This window comes from Mobula hypostoma, chromosome 2 (genome assembly GCF_963921235.1).
Source record: "Mobula hypostoma chromosome 2, sMobHyp1.1, whole genome shotgun sequence".
Taxonomy (NCBI): Eukaryota; Metazoa; Chordata; class Chondrichthyes; order Myliobatiformes; family Myliobatidae; genus Mobula; species Mobula hypostoma.
Window position 1 is genome coordinate 246,663,580 of NC_086098.1, and position 21,533 is coordinate 246,685,112.

Genomic DNA, 21,533 nt, shown 5'->3' on the forward strand with positions numbered 1-21,533 from the left:
CGTCTGGCGGCTGAGGTAAACCCGTTCCCTGCACCGCGTCCCAAAGGAGAGCTCGTCGTGATTCGGGACGGTTGTCGAGAGTCATGTGGCCCAGTTTATTTGCGCCGAGCAAGATTCCATCTAAGTCAGAACCATATCCCAGAAAACCTTTCCTATTAAATATCCTTTCTGACAAGACCCCTCGAGAGCAGAACATTTCCCCACTCTCCTCACCGCTCCTCCGGTAGGGTGGAAGACACAGAAACATGAAAGCATGTACCACGTCTCACCTCAGCCTCCGGCGCTCCGGAGGAAACAACCCAAGTTTGTCCAGTCACAAACCCTCACAGCTACCTGGACTATAGCCATTCCTTTCTCTCAAGACCCCCATCTCAGCCGCATCTGCTCTCAAGACGAGGCTTTTCATTCCAGAACGAAGGAGGTGTTCTCCCTCTACAAAGAAAGGGGATTCCCTCCATCCGCCATCAACTCTGCCCACACCAGAAACTCTTCCATTTTGCACATATCTGCCCTCACCCCATCCTCCCACCACTCCACCAGGGATAGTGTTCCTCTTGTCCTCACCTACCACCCCACCAGCCTCCACTTCCAGCACATAAGTCTCTGTAACTTCCAATGGGATCCCACCACCAAGTATACCCCCCCCCCCGGCAATTTCCACATGGATCACACCCTAGACAACTCCCTCGGCCACTTGTTTCTCCCTACCAATATCCCACCTGGCACTTATCCTTGCACGTGGAGCAAGTGCCACACTTAATGCCCTGACCAATGAGGGCAAGCATGCCATATGCCTTCTTTACCTGTGCAGCCACTTTCAGAGAACTATGATTCAAAATTCCTCAGAACAGTGAAACGCATTGTTTGCATTAACCACTCGAGGGTGTGCTGTGTTGTTCGGCAGAACAACACAGCACAGAAAGTGAATTGAATTGACTTTGTTTCTTACATCATATATGAGGAGTAAAAAACCTTTATGTCACGTCTCCATCTAAATGTGCCATGTGCAATCATAGTAATTTGTAATAAATAGAACAGTCAATGTAATATAAAGTACATGCAAATCAGCGTGAGTTCAGGTCAGTCTGATGGCCTGGTGGAAGAAGCAGCCCCGGAGCCTGTTGGTCCTGGCTTTAATGCAGCGGTATTGCTTCCCGGACTGTAGGAGCTGGAATAGATTGTGTTTGGAGTGACTCGGGTCCCCAATGATCCTACGGGCCCTTTTTACACACCTGTCTTTGTAAATATCCCAAATCATGGGAAGTTCACAACTACAGATGCGCTGGGCTGTCTGTACCACTCTCTGCAGAGTCCTGCGATTGAGGGAGGTACAGTTCCCATACCAGGCAGTGATGCAGCCAAGTCAGGATGCTCTCAATTGTGCCCCTGTAGAAAGTTCTTAGGATTTGGGGGCCCATACCAAACTTCCTCAATCACCTGAAGTGAAAGAGGCACTGTTGTGTCTTTTTCACCACACAGCTGGTGGGTACAGATCACATGAGGTCCTCGGTGATGTGGATGCCGAGAAGCTTGAAGCTGTTTACCCTCTTAACCCCAGATCCATTGATGTCAATAGGGATTAGCCCATCTCCGTTCCTCCTGTAATCCACAACCAGCTCCTTTGTTTTGTGACATTGAGGGAGAGGCTGTTTTCTTGACATCACTGTGTCAGAGAGATGACTTCTTCCCTGTGGGCCACCTTGTTTGAGATAAGGCCAATAAATGTAGTGTCATTGGCAAATTTAATAAGCAGATTGGAGCTGTGGGTGGCGATACAGTCATGGGTATACAGGGAGTGAAGGAGGGGACTCAGTACGCAGCCCTGAGGGGCTCCTGTGTTGAGAGTCTCAGATGGTTGGAGGTGAGGGAGCTCACTCTTACAACCTGCTGGTGATCTGACAGGAAGTCCAGGATCCAGCTGCACAAGACAAGGTCAAAGGCCAGGGTCTCTGAGCTTTTTGTCAAGCCTGGATGAAACTATGGTGTTGAATGCTGAACTGTAGTCCAAGAACAGCATTCTCACATAAGCATCCTTCTTCTCCAGATGTGTGAGGACGGTATGTAGAGCAGTGGCTATTGCATCATCTGTAGATAAGTTGTGTCAGTAGATGTATTGTAGGGGGTTCAGTGTGGGTGATAGCATGCTGCAGATGTAATCCTTGACCAGCCTCTCAAAGCATTTGCTTATTATTGAGGTGAGTGTGACAGGATGCCAGTCGTTCAGGCATGTTACCTTGGTCTTTTTTGGTACAGGGACAATGGTGGATAATTTGAAGCAGTAGGGCACTCTACATTGGGAGAGGGAGAGATTAAAAATATCAGTAAACACACCTGCCAGTTGTGCTGTGCACATCCTGAGTACTCGCCCTGGGATGCCGTCCGGTCCCACAGCCTTGCGACTGTCCACTCGTTGGAAACGTCTGTGTACCTCAGCCTCAGAGATGACCCGGTTGCAGGTTGTAGAGGTGGCTTTCCTCGGAGGCTCAGAGTTAGTGACATCAAACAGAGCATAAAAGTGATTGAGCTCATCTGGCAAAGAGGCCACACATCAAAGTTGCTGGTGAACGCAACAGGTCAGGCAGCATCTCTAGGAAGAGGTACAGTCGACGTTTCGGGCCAAGACCCTTCATCAGGATGAGTCCTGACGAAGGGTCTCGGCCCGAAACGTAGACTGTACCTCTTCCTAGAGATGCTGCCTGGCCTGCTGCGTTCACCAGCAACCTTGATCTGTGTTGCTTGAATTTCCAGCATCTGCAGAATTCCTCGTGTTGGCAAAGAGGCCGCTATGTTGGCGGCATCACATTTGGCTTTGAAGCCTGCAATGGTATGAAGCCCTCGCCACAAGTCACAAGTCACGTGTGCTATTTGTTGTGAATCTTGACTCAATCTTCTCCCTATATTGTTGATTCGTAGCCTTAATAGCTTTGTGCAGACCATAGCTGCTTTTCTTCAGCTCTAGTCGATCGCCAGTGATGTAAGCTTGATGTCGCGCTGTCAGTGCTGTTCACACTGAACTATAGATCCAGGGTTTCTGGTTCAGGAAGATTCTGACTGACCTGGGGGGCAACATCGTCGATGCATTTCTGGATGAAGCACGTGACTCCATGAGTGAACTTGGAGACATCCTCATCATGGAAGACATTCCAGGTGAAGTCATCGAAGCAGTCCTGCAGCATGGAGGTCGAATGGTCGGACCCAAGGTGGACAGCTTTAACTATGGCTGCCTCTTGTTTCAGCTTCTGCGTGTACATCGGCAAGCAACCAACAACAAAAAACAAGCCCTGTTCCTCCCTCCCTCCCAAGCACATACACGGCCCTTTAAGCCCAGGACAGGCCTCCAGCAGACACAGACTTCGGCCTGCAGACACCAGACCTTGATCTCCCCAGCAGACAGGCAGAGATTCACAGACTTGGCTTCAGCCAATAGGCCTTGCCTTCCAGACTTTGTCTTGAACCCTAATATTGCTCTGTACACCAAAGGTGTTAAATGTCCTGCTATTAACTGACCTGCCAAAGTGCAACACCTCACACTTGTGTGGATTAAACTCCATCTCTCATGTCAATAATCAATCTATATCCTGCTGTATCCTTTGACAACCTTCACTGTCCACACCACCACTAACCTTTGTGTTACCTGCAAAGTTACTAACTCATCATCTACATCTAGATCCATGTCATTTAAAGATTTCAAAACACATCAGAGGTCCCAACACCGATCCCTGTGGCTCACCTCTAGTCAGCAAACACCCCTCCACTACTGCCCTCTGTCTTCTCTGGGCAAACCAATTCTGAATCCAAACTAACAAAACACGTATCTTAATCTTGTAGGTGCACAACTAGATTTCTTGGAATGATACCCGAGGTACAGTATTCACAGGTAGTGTTCTTTTACAAGTTGAGATATTGTTACACTAACTTGGGGATGACGGTGGTGCTCTTTAAAAAAACACATTCATTCAGTAATCCAAGGTTGGTGAACAAGTGTGAGGCAATTACAGTTTAACCCTTCTGAATCCAGTCTGATTTATAACCCAACAATTTACTTCTCTACTGCCATCTGTACCCCAACTTGGCACAGTAGGTAGAGTCGTTGCCTCACAGCTGCAGGGTAGCAGGTTCGATCCTGATCTCTGCTGCTACGTATGTCTGTGTGTGTGTGCATATATGCGCACACACGTATCTAGCGTTTGAAACTCTGAGTTTACCTTTCCCTGCCAGAACATAATGACATCCAAAGTTGGTGGGTTAACAGGCGGCTGTGTGCAACCCCCCGTCGTGGAACATGGGAAGATTAAAATCAAATCAGCTCAGACGACGTGGACCCTGTGGGGTCTGTTTTTGTCCTGCATCTTTCTGTGGAATGGAATGGATGAAAAGGTTAAGGAAAATGGAAGCCTCCACCATTCACAGATCATAGCACAAACCCATGGGCAGTTACAATGGTGGGAGGGTTCCTGTGGGAAATGGGAGACTGTAAACCGGGAGAACTATCAGTGTAACGCAGCCATGGCCCCTTGCTACTCCAAATACACACTGCATCCAGATCTAAGCAGGAAACTGGGAACAGAAGGGTTCCTGGTCTTTGAAAGATGACTTGAATAAAAGGGGAATATCTGTCCCAGAGCTAGACTTTGAACCTCTGTCCTTCACACTGTTCTAGGAGGATTTTGCAAAGTTTCCACCATCATTCACTGCAACCTCAAAAAGTTCCAAAATATCTTCAGCAATAGAACCTACAAGCTTTTACAAGGAGGAGCAACTTGTAATCATTTTGCAGATTTATTATTTAAAAATGACACTTTTAGGGGCATAAAGGTAGGCTGTGAATACACAAAAGATTATTATTTCTGCAACACATTGCCCCTGGCAGATAGATGTGACAAACTCAACCAGACACAGAGTGAAGCTCCCTCGACACTGTCCCATCTCATACTCTTGGGGTCAGTCATAGAGTAATTGGGAGCCTAGAGTTCTGGGACCTCTACAAGTCCTATTACACACTCGCAGGACCCCAGGTACGGAGTGAAGCTCCCTCCATCCAGTCCCATCACACACTCATGTGTTCAGATAACGAGTGAAGCTCCCCCTACACCGTCCCAGGAAGAGATGATACATCTCTCTTTGGATCAGAGGGGGAGAGGGAGAGGGCCATAAAGTACTCCCCTCCCACCCCCAACACTCCCCTCTCCCTTCAGGTAGGAGGTGCAGCCTGTTTGATGATGATCCTCTGGCGGTTGCGGCCAGCCTGCTCAGGCTGCGAGCTACCCTGGGAGCTGGGCAGCCCGTGCGCCGTGATGTACTTCTTGTAGGCTTCACGGATGATCTTGAAAGCCCGGGTGTTGGCGTAGGGGATGTCGGTGATGGGGTCACGGTACAGGGCTGGCTTATGGGTGACGGGGCAGAGCTCGCGGGCCGGGACCCTGGGCGGCTTGGCCTTGGGGAAGGCACGTTCAAAGGTGGCGTCATCACTGAAAGTGATGAAATTGCGCAGGCACCTCCCCACAGGAGCCAGCGCTGGTGTCTGGGATTGCTCCGATGTCGGCTGCGGGTCGTGGTCCAGCCTGCAGAGGGAAGAAGAAAGATAGAGAGAGATCAGATGTGGATGCTCAGGGGCTCATTCCCAGCACTCTATGTAAAAAAAACTTGCCCAACACACCTCCTTTGAACTTTCTCCCTCTCACCTTACCTGCATTTACACAGTTTGTTTACAGTTTACAGTTCCTGATGTTTACAGTTTACAGATCCTGTTTACTGTTACTGTTCTATAGATTTGCTAAGTATGCCTGCAGAGAAAAAGTATCTCAGGGTTGTATGTGGTGACATGTATGTGCTCTGATAATGAATTTTACTTTGAATTTTGAAGTGCCTGTCCTCCTCTAGTATTAAATATTTCAATCCTGGGAAGAGGATACCGACTGTCTGTTCTTTCATTGCCTCTCATAATCCTATAGACCTCTATCAGGTCTCTCCTCAGCCTTGACCGCTCTACAGAAAACAATCCAAGTTTCTCTGACCTCTCCTTATAGCTCATCTCCTCCAATCCAGGCAACATCCTGGTGAACCCCTGTCATGGTTTGATCAGAAACGAATGCAAAACTCCAGATGCAGCCTAACCAGAGTTTTATAAAGCTGCAACATAACTTCCCGCGACTAATGAAGGCAAGCATGCCATACGCCTTCTTTGCCATCATATCAACCTATGTGGCCATTTTCTGGGAGCTATGAACTTAGACCTCACAATTCCTCTGCTCTCCACAATTGTTAGGGGACTTGCCCTTAACAGTGTACTGTCTCTTTCCATTCAATCTCCCAAAGTACAACACTTCATATTTAGCTGGGTTTAACTCCGTTTGCCATTTCTCTGCCTATATCTGCACCTAATCTACAGTGTATCCCTGCTGTATCTTTTTACAACCTTCTACACTGTCCACAACACCACCAATTTTTGTATCACCTGAAAACTCACTAACCTACCCATCTACATTTTCATCCATGTCATTTATATCGATTACAAACAGCAGATTTGCCAAAGTAGATCCCCGCAGAACATCACTAGACATAGACCTCCAGCCAGAATAAGGCCCATCAACCACTACCCCCTGTCTGAATGCAAATAGCCTATTCGTCAGAGATCCCATGCACATTATTCTGGATAAGTCTCCCATGAAGGACCTTTTCAAATGGCTACTAAAATCCATCTTGACATTGTCCAGAGCTCTACAAGGCATAGGTCAGAGTGAGACAGGATGCTCTCCACTTGCCTGCGTGAGTGTGGTTCCAGTAAACCTCTGGAAGCTTGACAACGTATAAATGCCTTAAAAGCAGCCTCCCCTCAATGAACTGTCTACACTTCTCACTGCCTCAGTGCCTCAGTATAGCAGCCAACATAATCAAAGACCCCTCCAACACTGAACATTCTCTCTTCTTCTCCCTCCCATAGGGCAGTAAATAAAAAAGCCTAAAGTGATGTACAACCACATTCAAGGACAGCTACTACTCTACTGTTAAAACACTACTTAACGGACCCCTTGTATGACAAAATGGATGAACTTAAGTTTCTCACTGTACATCAGTACACGTGACAATAACTCATTAAGAAGATTGTTTTGCATGCCATCCGTACAGAGCATTTCAGCACCTCGATAGATTGAGGTAGTCCAAGGGAAAGCAATAACAGAATGCAGAATGAAGTGTCACAGTTACAGAGAAAGTGCAGCACAGGCAGACAATAATGTGCATGAGCCAAGGTGAGGAAGATTGTGAGGCCAAGAGACAATCTTACTGTGCTGGGGAACCATTCAATACTCTCATAAAAGTGGGATAGAAGCTGTCCTTGAGCCTGGTGCTATGTGCTTTCATAGAATGCAGCAGGAGGTAGGAGCTGATAATAGTAGAGTCCGATGAGGTAGACTGTGAGGTCAAAAGTTCTTTGTTACTGTACGAGATAAAAACCCTGAAAGCATGTACCACAAGGCTGAAGGACAGCTTCTACCTCTAGTACAATACGATGGACTCTTAACAGCACAATCTAACTTGTTATGGCCCTTGTCCCTTAATGCCTGTCTGCACTGCACTTTCTTTGCAACAATAACACTTATTCTGCATTCTGCTGTTGTTTTCACTGGGGTTAGGAGAGCTAAGGTACCGGTGACCCCTGTTTCCATCCAGGGGGTCAGTGTGGACATGGTGGAGGATTACAAATACCTGGGGATACGAATTGACAATAAACTGGACTGTCTAAGAACAATGAGGCTGTCTACAAGAAGGGTCAGAGCCGTCTCTATTTCCTGAGGAGACTGAGGTCCTTTAACATCTGCCGGACGATGCTGAGGATGTTCTACGAGTCTGTGGTGGCCAGTGCTATCATGTTTGCTGTTGTGTGCTGGGGCAGCAGGCTGAGGGTAGCAGACACGAACAGAATCAACAAACCCATTCGTAAGGCCAGTGATGTTGTGGGGATGGAACTGGACTCTCTGACGGTGGTGTCTGAAAAGAGGATGCTGTCCAAGTTGCATGCCATCTTGGACAATGTCTCCCATCCACTACATAATGTACTGGGTGGGCACAGGGGTACATTCAGCCAGAGACTCATTCCACCGAGATGCAGCACAGAGCGTCATAGGAAGTCATTCCTGCCTGTGGCCATTAAACTTTACAACTCCTCCCTTGGCGGGTCAGACATCCTGAGCCGATAGGCTGGTCCTGGACTTATTTCATAATTTCCTGGCATAATTTACATATTACTATTTAACTATTTATGGTTCTATTACTATTTATTATTTAGGGTGCAACTGTAACAAAAACCAATTTCCCCCGGAATCAATAAAGTATGACTATGACTATGATCTTGATGTACTAATGCAACAAAATGGATGGCATTCAAAACAAAGTTTTGCATGTGTGACAATAATAAACCAATTTACCAATCCTGCACTTCATGGAAAGCAGGGCAGCCGTTATCCCTCCCCCCCCACTCCCCACATGGCCCCTCACTCACCCTTCTACATCCACATTCTCCTCCTTTACGTTGATCTCAGTGACCAGCGGCATGGTGACGGAATGGAAACGGATGGTAGGTCCCACGCACCGCCGCTTCTTCAGCACCTGCTTCTTCTTGTCCGCCTCCAGCCGCTCGTAGTTCTCTGCAGGGGTGGGATTAAAGAGCCAAAGATGTATATCACACGTCATACGTACATCAAAACACACAGTGAAATCTGTGTCAGCAACCAACACTGTCCAAGACTGTGCTAGATGCAAGTGTCATCGTACTTCATGGTCACAGAGAGCAGGAGGAACTGAACTATGATCACTGGCACTGTAAAGTGTTACGCTAACCACACCATCGAGTCTGAAAAGTTCTGTGTGGCAGGGGGAGAAAGATCAGAGAAAGGACTGTGCACTTGGGCAGCACAGTTAAGCATTTAGAGCAAGGACACGTGGAGAACCTTCAGGCCCTCTAGACTATCCCATCACTCATAGTTCAAAGTAAGTTCATTATCAAAGTACGTATGTTACCATACACTACCATGAGATTCATTTTTTACAGGCATTTACAGGAAAAGGGAAATACAATAGACTTTTATGTAAAAAGTATACATAAACAAAGACTGACAAACAACCAATGTGCAAAAGAAGACAAACTGTGCAAATAAAAATAGTACTGGGTATGTGAGTTGTAAAGAGCCTTGAAAGTTGAGTCTGTTAGTCGTGGGATCAATCAGAGTTGGGGTGAGTGAAGTTATCCTCACTGGTTCAGGAGCCTGATGATTGTAGGGTAACAACTGTTCCTGAGCCTGGTGGTGTGGGACTCACGTGCCTCTGCCTGATGGTAGCAGCAAAAAGGGAGCCTGGCCTGGATGGACGCTGCTTTGCTTGTTGCCGTGCTCCATGTCAATGGTGGGGAGGGCTTTGCCTGTGATGGACTGGGCTGTGTCCATCACTTTCTGTAGACTGTTCTGTTCCTGGGCATTGGTGTTTCCATACCAACCCACACTCTCCACTGTGCACCTATGGAAGTTCGTTCAAGTCTCTACATGATCGGGCTGATCCACTACACTACTTCGCTGTGCTGGATGGGAAAGTCCGCTGTTGCTTCCACCTCCTCAGGAGGATAAGGAGTTCAGCATGTCCTCACTAATTTTTTTACAATGCACCACAGAGAACATATTCGGACCACAAGAGAACTCTGGGCACAACTCAGTACCTCAGGGAATCTAGCCTTCACTCTGCCTTGAGAAGGCAGCAGCCCACCCACCCTGGACATTCTCTTTCCTCTCTCCCCCCGACAGGTGGTGAACTAGTGTTTGTCGATGCTGTCTTGTCCCAGGTGCTGTCAAGCACCTTGACTGTTGTGGGAGATGCACTCACCCATGGAAGTGAAGTGTCCTGACATGCGTCTCGTCTTTGGGCAAGAGACATTGGAAAATTAGGTGAGTCACACCTTTGGGATGTGGGAGGGAACTGGAACACCTGAGCGGGACACTCACACAATCACAGGGAGAAGATGCAAACCACACACACAAAGACAAAGACCAAACACACATGCAACCAAACAAAGATATGCACACACACAACACTGGAAGTGGGGATCGAATCCACGACTGGGGCCACAGGGCAGCAGCTCTACCAGTCGGGCAGGATGAGCGAGCAGCCCCGTGTTTCTGAACCTACCCAGGGAGCGCAGGTTGATCTCCTCAGTGAGCTTGGCCTCCGCCAGCAGCTCCTCCTGGCTGAGCTGGTGGGTCTCTGCATGCGGCGCCTTGCGAAGGCGGCGGGGCTGCACCTGGCGCTCCTGCACCCGCAGGTATGTCAGCCGCGTGTGCTCTGTGGTCGACTGCCGCACCGACTTGCGGCCACCTGCAGGGAGAGCGGAAGGGAGGAAGTGCGGGGAAGGAAGGAGTTGAGAGGAATGGATGGGGCGAGGAGGAAGAGAATAGATCACGGTCATGGTCAGTTGTGGCTCCTGACTCGAAAACTCAGAACCACCATCCCCAAACCCCCGATCCTGTCACTAACACAGCAAGATCCCACCATCAGCAATATAACACCCCAACCTCCCCCGACCAGATACCTCCTCTGACAACAGTACATCCACTCCAGGTTCAATCCTGACCTCCAGTGGGGTGTGTGTGCGCGCACACGCACGCACATGGGTTTCCCTCGGGTGCTCCAGTTTCGACACCTCGCCCATGATGTGTTAGGTTGGAGGGTTAATTGCCCACAGTAACTCTTAACCACCCCCCCCCCCAGTATGTTGATGAGGGGTAGGATCTGGGGGATTTGACAGAAAATTGCAGGAGAATGAAATGTGATGGGCGTAAATGGGTGGTGGGTGGTTGGTGGTTAGTAAGACTCACTTTGCTAAAAGACCTACCCCAGTCCCAGACGTCTTTATAAGGAATAAAGACTGGATCCTAAGAGCACACCAAAGGCAGAGGTTCTACTTCTCGGCCACATCAGCTGATTAACCCATCTACCCGACATAGTTGGAATGTGAGAGAGAATTGAGCACCAAACCGTCACAGAGAGAATGTGTAGATTACATGCACACACAGAGCACCAAGGTCTGGATTACCACAGTCTGCCTCTGTCGGGCAGCTTTTGTTAGTGAGTGAACAACGTGTGGCAATGGACACTTACATTCTCCAAATTCGTCCGGGAGATCAGTGGTGTCCCCCTTGTCAGGATATGCTTTCTCTGACGTGCCAGGGGTGCCCAAAGACTTCCTGGGCTTGGCTTTTGGCCGACTCGACTTCACTGGCTCCTGCAGAATGACAACAGGCATTAACTCTGGTGTGGGGGGAGGAACACAGAGAGATCCAGCACAGAAACAGGATCTTCCGCCCACCCAGTGTTTTGTCCACGCTAGGCTGAACCAGCGTTTAATTATCCGTCCCTCGTTGCTCTGAGAAGGCAGCGGTGATGAGCTGCCTTCTACAACCACTGCAGTCCTTGAGGTGTGAGTAAGATGTCAGGGAAGCACTTCTAACATTTTGACTGAACAACGGTGAAGGAACGGCGATATATTTCCAAGTGGGATGATGTGTGGCTCGGAGGGCAACTTCCGGGGGTGGTGTTCCCCGTGTTTTTGTGGCTCTTGTCCTTCTATCTGGTAGAGGTTGTGGATTTGGAAGGTTTATGTCTAAGGAGCTTTGCTACATTGCTGCAGTGCATCCTGTACAGACTGCTGCTACCGTGCATCAGTAATGAAGTGAGTGAGTGGTTGTGGATGAGGTGCCACAACTGAGTGGGCGGCTTTGTCTCAGGTTGTGCTGAGCTTCCCGAGAGCTGTTGGAGCTGTACGTACCCAGGGAAGTGGAGAGTGTCCACTCACACTCTTGACCTGTGCTTTGTAGACGTTGAACAGGTGATGTGGCGTATGTGGAATACATAGATTAACTCCACCCAGGGAATTGGAGAGTGCCCCATCACACTCCTGACCCGTGCCTTGTAGACAGTAGAGAGGTAATGTGGCAAAAGTTGAGTGCATGGACTAACTCCACCCAGGGAACTGGAGAGTTGAGCCTTGTAGACAGGTGAACAGGTTTTGGGGAGTTTTGAGGTGATTCCTTCCATCAGCTCTTGTAGTCAAATTGCATGTCAAGGGCTACTCCAGTTCAGTTTCTGGTCAAAGATAGTCGCATAGATATTGACAGTGGAGGATTCAGTGATGGAAATACCATTGAATGTGTAAGGAAAGAGTTAAATTTGCCAGAAGTCATATTTGATTCCTCCTTAGCATGCGCAAAATTGTGTAACACAAAATGATGATAATATACTAAAATGGTGTCAGCTTGTTATTGGAACGGGTTTGTTCTTGTCACATGTACCAAGATACAGTGAAAAGCCTGTCTTGCACACTGTTCATACAGATCAGATCATTACACCCAGAAAATGCTGGAGAATCAAGGCAGCCTCTACGGCGAGGAATAAACAGTCAATGTTTTGGACCAAAGCCTTCATCAGGATGAAACATTGACTGTTTATATTTCCTTCCATAGATAGATGGTGCCCGACCTGCTGAGTTCTTCCAGAGTTGCTCCAGATTTCCTGCATCTGTAGAATCTCATGTATTCAAATCATTAAGAACGAGGTTAAACGACATCAGAATGCAGACTAGTGTTCCAGTTACAAAGAAAACGAGGGCAGGTCGACAATAAGGTATAAGGTCATAATGAGGCTCAAGGTGAGGTCAAGACTTCATTTTATCATACTAGGGAACCATTCTCCGGTTTGTGCTTCTGGGCTTTTGTACCTTCTACCCAGTGGGAGGAGAGAGAAGAGAAAATGTCTAGGGTGGGGTCTTTGATCATACTGGCTGCTTTACTGAAGCAGTGAGAAGTGTAGATGGAGTCCATGAGAGGAAGCTGGTTGCAATGTGAAAGCAAAAGAGAGAATTAGCAATTGTTTTGAGAAAGTGATCGAGTGCCAGTCAGCAGCATTGAGGGTCGTAAGGATGATTAAGATGCTGTTCTGTGGAAGAGTGGCCATACAGAGTGCCCTGTCACACTCGTGACCGGTGCCTTGTAGACAGGGGAGAGGTAATGTGGCGGATGTTGAGCGCATGGACTAACTCCACCCAGTTGAGCCTTGTGATCAGGTTCTGTGTCAGTGCAGGTGTAACTGTTATGGCAGGGGAGGAATGAGAGGCCAATTCCCATCATCTGATCTGCGCTGTGCCCTGCAGTCAAGGAGCTGGCAGTCAGATATATAAGAGGATGGAGAAGCGCCCACAGGAGAGTTTCTGCACCTCCCCCCCTTCCCCGCCCCCATGCCCACCCACACCTCACCTTGTAGACTTTGGTGATGACACGGCGTTTCCTGCGCGGCTCGTCATCCTCCTGGTCACTGGCTGGCTCATCCCCCTCGTCAATGTCGAAGTCAGAGTCCACCTCGTCCTCGCTCTCTGACTGGTCCGTATTGTACTCGTCATCTCCAGACTCCTGCCGAGGGAGGAGGGAGGAGAGGTAGAAGGAGAGGGAAAGGGGGAAGGAAGAGGGTGGAGGAGGGAAGAGAGTAGGGGAGGATGAGGAGGAAGCAAAAAGAGGGAGGGAAGGGAGGAAAGAGGGAAAGGAGGGGAACAGAGAGGGGTAGGGTAGAGGGATGATGGGAGGAGAGGGGGAGGATGGCGTGAGAGGAGGAGGATACAGAGTGAGGGAAGAAGGGAGAGGGAGAAGGGGTGAGAGGCATGAGGGGGAGGGGGGAACGAGAGGAGAGGGGTGGCGTGAGGGGAGGAGGGGCAGAGGGATGGGGAGGGGGAGGGGGAAGGGTGAAGGGGAAATGTAGGGGAGGGGGAGAGAGAGAAGGCGAGGGGGAGAGGGGGGAGTGGGAATGTAGAGAGATGTCATAGAGAATGAGAGTGGGAGAAAGTGAAAAGGGAGAAGGAGGATGGTGGAAGGGGAAGTGGGGGAGGAGGAGGGAGGGGAAAAAAGAGAAAGGACAGAGGGAAATGGATAGGAGGTAACAAAGGGGGAGGGAGGAGATATGGAGAGAAAGATATGTGAGGAAAAGTTTGAAGGGGAGGGGAGAGCAGTGAGAGAGGCAAAAGAGAGAGAGTGGGGCGGAGAGTGTCATCAGGGACAGCCAACACCATGTCCTGCCGGTTGCCCAGCAAAATTCTCCCCAGTCCCAAACAGCCCTTACCTGCTAGTAAACACAGTAACCCAATGCACGCAGCAAGCTGGAGTTCAGTTTATTGTCACTCAGTCGTACACATGTATACCATCAAATGAAACAACGTTCCTCCTGACCAGGGTGCACATCACAATACATACTACTCACACACACACGACATATGAAGTAATATTACCACAAATAAATGAACAAGTAATAAGGTGCATTTACAGCACAAGTTAAAACAGTCTAATACTACTGGCACTTCATATGTGATCAGGCCTGGATGGTGTCAATGAGTTCAGTTGTCTTACAGCCTGGGGGAAAATCTGTTTCCCATCCTAACAGCCCTTGTCTAATTCCGCAGTACCTCCAGCCTCATAGTAAGGGTCAAAGAGATTTTTGGACAGATGGAAGGACTGATTTACAATGCTAAGGGCCCTGCATACCCAGAGCTCCTGATAAATATCTCCAATCCTTTGTAGGGATTTGCGAACAAGTTCTATGAATCACATTTTCAATCACAGTAAACACTGGGTGTAGTTTGTGAGGAGGGATCACCCCGCCACAGGAGAAGTAGTGAGGAGGGAGAGCTGCATGGTGGGAGGGGCAGTGAAACCAGGTGAGGGAAACGGTGGGTAGGTTGATGTGAGAAGCTGACTAAGGAGGAATTTGATAGGAGAGGAAAGTAAACCATGGAAGAAAGGAAGGAGATGGAGAACTAGAGGGAGGGGTGCACCTGGTCTCGCCTATCACCTGCCAGCTTGTACTCTGCGCTTGCCCCTTCTTATTCTGCCGTTTTCCCCTTTCTTTTCAGTCCCGACGAAGGGTCTCAGCCCAGAATGTCAATTGCTATTCCCCTAGCTCGATGCTCCCTGACCCTCCAGTGTTTTGTGTGTGTACTTCAAGATTTCCATCATCTGCAGAACCTTTTGTGTCACTGCCAGGCAGGACATCCCCTGACTCTGGACACCCCATGCAGTAAAATCCTCTCCACATACAGTGGTGCTATAAAAGCTTGTGAAACCTGTAGAACTTTCTCAATTTCTGCATAAGTATGACCTAAAATGTGATCAGATCTTCACCTGTCTTAAAACTAGGTAAAGAGAACCCAATTAAATAAATAACACAAAAACATTATACTTGTTCACTTATTTATTGTGAAAAATGATCTAATATTACTTGTATTTGTTGGGAAAAGTATGTGACCCTCTGGAGTAAAGCTTTCTACAAAAGCTAACAACAGGAATTCTGCAGATGCTGGAAATTCAAGCAACATACATCAAAGTTGCTGGTGAACGCAGCAGGCCAGGCAGCATCTGTAGGAAGAGGTGCAGTTAGTGGTTGGAACCAGTTAGTCCTGACGAAGGGTCTCGGCCTGAAATGTCGACTGCACCTCTTCCTACAGATGCTGCCTGGCCTGCTGCGTTCACCAGCAACTTTGATGTATGTTGTTTCTACAAAAGCTATTTGGAGTCAGGTGTTCCAATCAATGAGATGAATTGGAGATGTGGGTTGTAGAGGTGCCCTGCCCTATAAAAAGGACACACAAAGTCAGGTTATTGACAGAACCTGCTCTTCTCAAAAAAAATCTGTTTATGGTGCACCATGTCTTGATCAAAACAACTTTTAGAAGACCTTGGAAGAAGAATTGTAGAGATGCATGAAACTGGAAAAGGATATAAAAGCTTTACTGAGTGTTCATCAGTCTACAGTAAGAAAAAACCTCTACAAATTGCTTCTCTCCCTTGGTGTGGGCATCCTGCAAAGTTCACACCAAGAGCACAATGTACCATGCTAAAGGAGGTGAAAAAGAACCCAAGGGTAACAGCAAAAGACCTGCAGAAATCTGTAGACTTGCTAAAGTCTCTGTTCATGTGTCCACTATAAGAAAAACACTGAACAAGAATGGTGTTCATGGAAGGACACCACGGAGGAAACCACTGCTCTCAAACAAAAACATTGCTGCACGTCTCAAAGTTTGCAAAAGACCACCTGGACGTTCCACAATGCTTCTGGGACAATGTTCTGTGGAGAGATGAGACAAAAGTTGAACTTTTTGGCAGAAATGCAGAGTTATGTTTGGAGGAAAAAAGGGCACTGTACACCAACACCAAAACCCCATCCCAACTGTGAAGCATGGTGGAAGAAGCATCACGGTTTGGGGCTGCTTTGCTGCCTGGACAGCTTGCAATTGTTGAGGGAACAATGAATTCAAAATTGTATCAAGACATTTTACAGGAGAATGTCAGGGTAGCAGACAGTCACCTGAAGCTTAATAGAAGTTGGAGAATGCAACAAGACAATGATCCGGAAGACAAGAGTAAATCAACAACAAAATGGATTAAAAAGAAGAAAATTTGTGTTTTGGAATGGTCGAGTCAAAGTGCTGACCTTAATCCTATAAAAATGTTGTGGAGGGCCTGAAGCAGGCAGTTCATGCAAGGAAGCCCAGTAACATCCCAGAGTTGAAGCAGTTTTGTAAGGAGGAATGGCCTAAAATTCCCCCATACTTTTTCCAACAAATACATATAATATTGGATCATTTTTCTCAATAAATAAATGAACTATAATGTTTTTGTGTTATTTATTTAATTGGGTTCTCTTTATCTAGTTTTAGGACAGGTGAAAATCTGATCATATTTTAGCTCATATTTATTCAGAAACGTTGAAAATTCTACAGGGTTCATAAACTTTCTAGCACCACTGCATACCCTGGCAAGCCACATACAAACACTCTGAAACGCTAACTGGTCCTTCCAGATACAGCCCAACTTGCCTTTTACCAGGTATTGGCAGGAGTTAAGAGCCTGAGTTACAGGAAGAGGTTTGGCATGCTGGGAATTTAATCACTGAAACATAAGAGACTGCTGAGGTCCCTCCATTAGTTGGGGTCAACCATGGATGTTGTTTCCCAGCTGTCTAGGTGATACAAAAGCCAGGGTAGTATGATATTGAAAGCAAGCTGTTGCCCATATAGCAAGCTCCCCGTCTCCACAAAGCTGATGAACCCAAAGGAAATGCAGAGGCCAATACAGTTTGACACCAGCAGCATCACAGGAGTTGCTAGTCAGCGTTGAATTCAACATAGGACTGCCTTAGAGACTCCAGCTCCAGATTTTTCCCTCGGGGTTTACTGTCAAAGCCTTCCCCATGTGTAGGTACAGTGCAAGGCAGTGGAGGTTTGAGATCAGAGTCTTCCTTCTCCTAGACGAGCTGCCAGCCACGGTTGACAAGCCTCGTCTGCGTAATGCAACTGGTTTTAAAGTGCCAGTAACCTGCCTTTGCCCCTCCCCCTGTTAGCAGAAACGGTTATGCCGAGCTTAGTATTAGCTACACATGAAGGCCAGGAGCTGGACTTGGTTGTCAGAGGCTACTTGAGGTGCACGCCACTGGGAGCATTTAAAAGTAGTGGGAGCTTATCTCCATTACCACCCACGGCTATGACAACCTTACAGAACTGTAGGAGACTGAGGGGTGATGTTACAGAGGTGTGTAAAATAATGAGGGGAAAAGACAGTGAATGCACAGTCATTTTTCCCTGGCTTGGGAGACCAGACTCTAGGGACCCTGGGAAAAAGACTAGAGGGTACAAGTTTAAGGTGAGAGGGGAGAGATTTAAAGGGGGCCTGGGGACAACTTCTTCTACACACAGGTTGTGGAAATATGGAATGAGCTGCCAGTGGAAGTGATTGAGGCACAATTACAAGGTGTAAAAAAAAGTTGGACAGGTACACGGATAGGGAAGGTTTAGAGGGATACGGACAGGTACACGGATAGGAAAGGTTTAGAGGGATATGGACAGGTACACGGATAGGAAAGGTTTAGAGGGATACGGACAGGTACACGGATAGGAAAGGTTTAGAGGGATATGGACAGGTACACGGATAGGAAAGGTTTAGAGGGATACGGACAGGTACATGGATAGGAAAGGTTTAGAGGGATACGGACAGGTACACGGATAGGAAAGGTTTAGAGGGAGATGGGCAGGTACACGGATAGGAAAGGTTTAGAGGGATATGGACAGGTACACGGATAGGAAAGGTTTAGAGGGATACGGACAGGTACACGGATAGGAAAGGTTTGAAGGGATATGGACAGGTACACTGATTAGGAAAGTTTAGAGTGGTATGTGCGAAATGCAGGCAAATGGACTGGCATAGACAGGCAACTTGGATGGTATGGATGAGTTGGCCTGAAGGCCTGGAATAACTGGTGGACAGTTGTGAGAAGAAGAACCTAAGTCTGAAAATGGAGAAGACCAGGAAATAACTGTTGACTTTAGGAAGGCACAAATGTATCATCCCCCTCTGCAAATACATGTTTGCTCCAAAGAGAAAGTTAAGTGCACCAAGTTCCTGGGAGTTCACATCACAGATGACCTCATTTGATCCCTCAACATCATCTCCCTGAACAAGAAGCGAGGCTCCCCCACCCCCCTCTTAACTGCGTTTTACAGGAACACTATTGGGAGCGTCATGACAAGCTGCATCTCAGATCCATCTGGTATGGGAGCAGCAGAGCCACGGACCAGAAGTCCCGACGAAGAACTGTGAGAACAGCTGAGAGGATTGTAGGGGTCTCCCTACCATCCACCAGGGCCATTGATTAGGAGTGCTGCGTACACAGGCCCCTTCGAAATAACATGGATCCCACCTATCCTTCCAGCATCCTCTTTGACTTGCTACCACCAGGCAGGAAACTACGATGTATAAAAACAAGAATAGTCAGCATAGAAACAGTTTCTTCCCCCAGTTCATTAGGCGTCTGAACTCCCAGCAGCTTCGTATTCAAAGTATCACTGGTTAATCTGTTCCGTTGCTTACAATATTTAATTTATTTATACATAATTTATCTCCTAAGTGTACCACTGTGCTTTACACCCCGGTCCAGGGAAGCGTTGTCTCATTTGACGGTATACATGTATATTGTTAAATGACAATAAACTTGACTTGCTGATTCAGTGATATGTTTGTGGTCCTGCATAAATTTTGAATGTTCCAATTAGACCAACGCCTAACCCCTGAACTCCAACATCTCCACACAACTAAAATTCCTCGGACCCAGGAGCATTCTGGTAAATGGCTTCTGCAAGCCTGTGCCCCTCAGCTATGTGGAGTACTTCGCCATGTCTTCAACCTGAGCCTGAGGCTCCGGAGAGTTCCTGTGCTGTGGAAGACGTCCTGCCTCGTCCCTGTGCCGAAGACGCCGCGCCCCAGCGGCCTCAATGACTACAGACCGGTGGCATTGACCTCCCACATCATGAAGACCCTGGAGAGACTTGTTCTGGAGCTGCTCCGGCCTATGGTCAGGCCACACTTAGATCCCCTCCAGTTCGCCTACCAGCCCCGACTAGGAGTTGAGGATGCCATCGTCTACCTGCTGAACTGTGTCTACGCCCACCTGGACAAGCCAGCGAGCAATGTGAGAGTCATGTTTTTTGACTTCTCCAGTGCGTTCAACACCATCTGCCCTGCTCTGCTGGGGGAGAAGCTGACAGCGATGCAGGTGGATGCTTTCCTGGTGTCATGGATTCTTGATTACCTGACTGGCAGACCACAGTACGTGTGCTTGCAACACTGTGTGTCCGACAGAGTGATCAGCAGCACTGGGGCTCCACAGGGGACTGTCTTGTCTCCCTTTCTCTTCATCATTTACACCCCGGACTTCAACTACTGCACAGAGTCTTGTCATCTTCAGAAGTTTTCGGATGACTCTGCCATAGTTGGATGCATCAGCAAGGGAGATGAGGCTGAGTACAGGGCTACGGTAGGAAACTTTATCACATGGTGTGAGCAGAATTATCTGCAGCTTAATGTGAAAAAGACTAAGGAGCTGGTGGTAGACCTGAGGAGAGCTAAGGTACTGGTGACGCCTGTTTCCATCCAGGGGGTCACTGTGGACATGGTGGAGGATTACAAATACCTGGGGATACAAATTGACAATAAACTGGACTGGTCTAAGAACACCGAGGCTGTCTACAAGAAGGGTCAGAGCCATCTGTATTTCCTGAGGAGACTGAGGTCCTTTAACATCTGCCGGACGATGCTGAGGATGTTCTACGAGTCTGTGGTGGCCAGTGCTATCATGTTTGCTGTTGTGTGCTGGGGCAGCAGGCTGATGGTAGCAGACACCAACAGAATCAACAAACCCATTCGTAATGCCGGTGATGTTGTGGGGATGGAACTGGACTCTCTGACGGTGGTGTCTGAAAAGAGGATGCTGTCCAAGTTGCATGCCATCTTGGTCAATGCCTTCCATCCACTACATAATGTACTGGGTGGGCACAGGAGTACATTCAGCCAGAGACTCATTCCACCGAGATGCAACACAGAGCGTCATAGGAAGTCATTCCTGCCTGTGGCCACCAAACTTTACAACTCCTCCCTTGGAGGGTCAGACACCCTGAGCCAATAGGCTGGTCCTGGACTTATTTCCTGGCATAATTTACATATTACTATTTAACTATTTATGGTTTTATTATTACTATTTAATTATTCATGGTGCAACTGTAACGAAAACCAATTTCCCCCGGGATCAATAAAGTATGACTATGGTGGTAGTGGAGAATGAGGACGGGTGCATTTCAATTCTCACAATGCATTGCAGTGGGGATGTGAATATGCAAACCCTCCTCCCTTCCATTCGCTCCACTCCATCTCCGAGACAGCCGCAAACCCCTGGGGTTATCCTTCCGAGAAACCCGGGACGCACACTTCATACTCCGGGAGACAGGCGCGGAGACTGCGTCGTAACTGACTGCGGTGACGTCCAATAGGACACGAGGGTTTCCCCAGACAGAAGGCACCAATTCAGCCAATCGGAGGGCGAAGAAACACAGTTGGTCCCGCCCTCCCTTCAACCGCCATACCCGCCATTAGGCCGTCCGGCCGACCGCCTTGGCCCGGGAGCGGGGGCCACTGTCCCTACCGCCGCCGCCTACCTCGTGGAAGCCTCCGTAAGTCGTCTTGTAGAAATCGTCCTCTTCCTCTGCCTCCAACAGCCGCGACATGCGGTTGCCGGCATTTTTGCGCGACGGCCTGTTCTCCGCCAGGCTCATCCTTCCCTGTTCGATGCGTTCGACCCTCCTTGACAACGGGCAGGCGCGATCCGTCGAGTGGCGAGCGGACTCTGATCGAACCGACAATCGAGAGCCGAGAGCATCGATGGCATCCGAGTTCATGGACAAGTTTGCGCGAACGCAATGAAAAACTAGTTTGCGGCAGCATCCGAGGCATTACAATCATAAATATTGAAACAGGATCAGGTTAATAATAATATATTATCAATATCCTGAAATGTGCTGATTTTAGGAAGCAGTACATTGCAAGACATTGTAAAAATCTACACATTACAATATGAGCAACACACATCAAAGTTGCTGGTGAACACAGCAGGCCAGGCAGCATCTCTAGGAAGAG

General features: G+C 48.1%; 1 protein-coding gene across 1 annotated transcript; it reads right to left on the reverse strand.

The window, feature by feature from the left end:
• Positions 1 to 4,755: 4,755 nt before the first annotated feature.
• On the reverse strand, positions 4,756 to 21,213 carry vps72b (vacuolar protein sorting 72 homolog b). Its single transcript, XM_063032623.1, has 6 exons — positions 21,056 to 21,213; positions 13,290 to 13,442; positions 11,140 to 11,263; positions 10,171 to 10,356; positions 8,498 to 8,642; positions 4,756 to 5,561 (listed from the first exon to the last, which is right to left on the reverse strand). The coding sequence occupies exons 1-6, from the start codon at positions 21,170 to 21,172 to the stop codon at positions 5,192 to 5,194; spliced, it is 1,095 nt and encodes a 364-aa protein (XP_062888693.1). The 5' UTR covers positions 21,173 to 21,213; the 3' UTR covers positions 4,756 to 5,191.
• Positions 21,214 to 21,533: the final 320 nt, after the last annotated feature.